The sequence below is a fragment of the Sinocyclocheilus rhinocerous genome, unplaced genomic scaffold, assembly GCF_001515625.1.
Source record: "Sinocyclocheilus rhinocerous isolate Xijiao unplaced genomic scaffold, SAMN03320098_v1.1 scaffold601, whole genome shotgun sequence".
NCBI lineage: Eukaryota > Metazoa > Chordata > Actinopteri > Cypriniformes > Cyprinidae > Sinocyclocheilus > Sinocyclocheilus rhinocerous.
This window is the reverse complement of record NW_015656605.1, coordinates 728,609-731,108: the sequence shown is the minus strand read 5'-3', so window position 1 is coordinate 731,108 and position 2,500 is coordinate 728,609. Positions and strand designations below refer to the sequence as shown.

At 35.0% G+C, this 2,500-nt stretch overlaps 1 protein-coding gene across 1 annotated transcript in view; it reads left to right on the top strand.

Annotated features, from left to right (window-relative positions):
- Positions 1–1,681: 1,681 nt before the first annotated feature.
- Positions 1,682–2,500, top strand: part of LOC107720410 (transgelin-like) — a 5,535-nt gene continuing 4,716 nt past the window's right edge. Inside the window, exon 1 of the mRNA XM_016528107.1 lies at positions 1,682–1,738. Coding sequence (XP_016383593.1) covers positions 1,682–1,738 — 57 coding nt within the window. The remainder of the gene's footprint in view (positions 1,739–2,500) is intronic.

Below are 2,500 nucleotides of genomic sequence, written 5' to 3'. Positions count from 1 at the left end.
ATGGTTTGTGATTATTTCACCCTTTTGTTTAAACAATCATAGTTTTAAATGTAGAATAGTTCATTTTATGTTGAATGTTTATATTTATGAAAGTCTGGGTCTTCAAAAACAAGGATAAAGCAATAATACAGTATGTATACATAAAGGTCATTTGAAAAGGTACAAATATAATAGAGTAAGTTATGGTCAGACGTCTCCAAGAGTTTTACTGTGACCCTAATATAATGGCATTAATCTGCTATGAAGGAAAACGTTTTTTTCAACAAAATCAATCCTTATAAAGATGCATACATTTTACGGTGAATATAAGATTTAGTTTACATTGTAAATTAATCCCTTGAAATGTCAGTAAAAAAATACACGTTTTATTTTAAGGACCAATTCTCACTACTAACTAGCATGCATATTACTATCATATTGGCTGTTTATTAGTACTCATAAAGCACATATTAATCCTAAATCCTAAACCTCATATTAACAACTACCTTACTAACTATTAATAAGCAGCACATTAGGAGTTTATCGAGGCAAAAGACGTAGTTAACAGTTAGTTCATAGAATTGGACCTTAAAATAAATCGTGACCAAAATATAGTATAGCATTGCATGCTTTCAACATTAGATAACGTAGTACTGAACGCACGCTGGGGAGTATTTTGTACATAGAAGGCCTTGTTAGCGGTTGCTTCCGAAGTGTCAGTAAATCATGTTGCTTCAGCATTCCTCAGTGCTTCTGCATCGACATCCCAACACACATGCCTTCTATACCGCACCGCTGACAGGCTTGATTTCTTCCGTGCTCTGCGTCTCTGATGTGTATTCATCTAATCTATACACTCCATCTGTCAAACTATTCCATGTATGTCCCTGTCTAAACGCAAAGCCCTCTGCTGGTTCCCAGCTCCACTCGAGCTTCCGGCAGGCGTCCACACAGCCTTCCTCTTTCTGCCAGCTGATGCAGTGGTGTGGTATTTGGAGAATTCTGCTCTCTGACCAAACTACAGACTCTTGGCTTGGTTGCTGTCCTCATCCAAGCCTCTTCCCAAATAAGGCTTTGCTTTAACAGAGCCGAACCAGAAACCTTGAGTGCAGAGCGGAGAGGAGGGTGGGCTTGAGAAAAACAGCGTGTCCTTTTAAGGTGCCAATTTCCTTTTCTCTGCCCCCTCTCACCGAATGCCTCGTTTTTTATTTCTCTAATGGAAAAGACATCTCGTCTGGAAACAGTGATACTCTGCTGAACATATTAAAGCTCCAGGGTGACTGGTGTCTGTGCGAACGACTAAGTCATCTTCATTTTCACTAGAGTAAGTATTTTTTTTCTTCATATGCTTTCAATTCCAAAGTCCTTTCAGTCAGTTATTTTGCTGATTATTGTGGCTTTTAAATTACATAAAGTAATAATCAATGCAACTCTATATGCTCTACAATACATAATCTTAAAAAAGACCAGACCTGAAAAAATTGCTTAATGCATGTGTTAAATTTAGTATTTTTGGTCTTTTTCGTGATTTTTTGATTGCAAGTAGTTATCAAGTTCACTTGAGTGTTTCTGTATTATTTGAACTTTTGATATGTAGCGTGAGCTTCTTCTTTGTTGTGACCTCATACATTTTAATTACAGCGTTTGTATCAAACACACATCTTTCTTCATAAACACTTAATGCAGACCTAGCCTATTCCAAATGCCCTACGATTACATTATCACTGATGCAGAAGAAAACTTAGGCACTCAGATCAGGGTGAGAAAAGACTGTGGGATGAAAATTATAAATAATAGTGATAATATACTTAACTAAATATAATATTATTTATATGTTTATAATGATAGTTATGTGTGATAGATAGATAAAGTGGAGACTAAATTAATTAACCAGTCAGCTTCATGAACAAGCCAACCTGAACAGTGAGGATACATGCTCATTGGGTGTAGATTACAAACACCTAATGCAATATTGCAATGTAAAAGTATATGGAAACTTAAATGACACTTACAAATGTGTAAATGTCATTGTATTAGAAAATATTAAACAAGCACTTTAAGTTTTGCATTTTTCTTTTACTTCACTTTCCTGAACTATCTTTAAATGAATTGTTATCTAGTGGTCCCATTTTTTTTCTGGCTTGGTTATTGTGTAATCTAATGCATAATGTATATAAATATCAAACCAGAGGCCATTAACATTTGATACATTTATACTGACAATTTTAAACATTTTTAATTGTGGCTTCATTGTCTGTTTTTATTATTTCATTTCATTTCATTTCATTTTTTGCTATTTGTCCACAAATTAATAATAATAAAAAAAAAATTTAATTAATTAAAAAAAGGTGCAGATGTTTGCTGTAATGCTCATAGTGTGAATGACTTTAAACTCATTCCTTAAGGTTGGGACTTCAGAGGAACGTGGTAAAGCGCAGAATGGCAGCACAGGTGAAGGTGCTGTTCTCTTTGGGTGTGTGTGTGTGTGTGTGTGTGTGTGTGTGAGTGTGTGTGAGTGTGA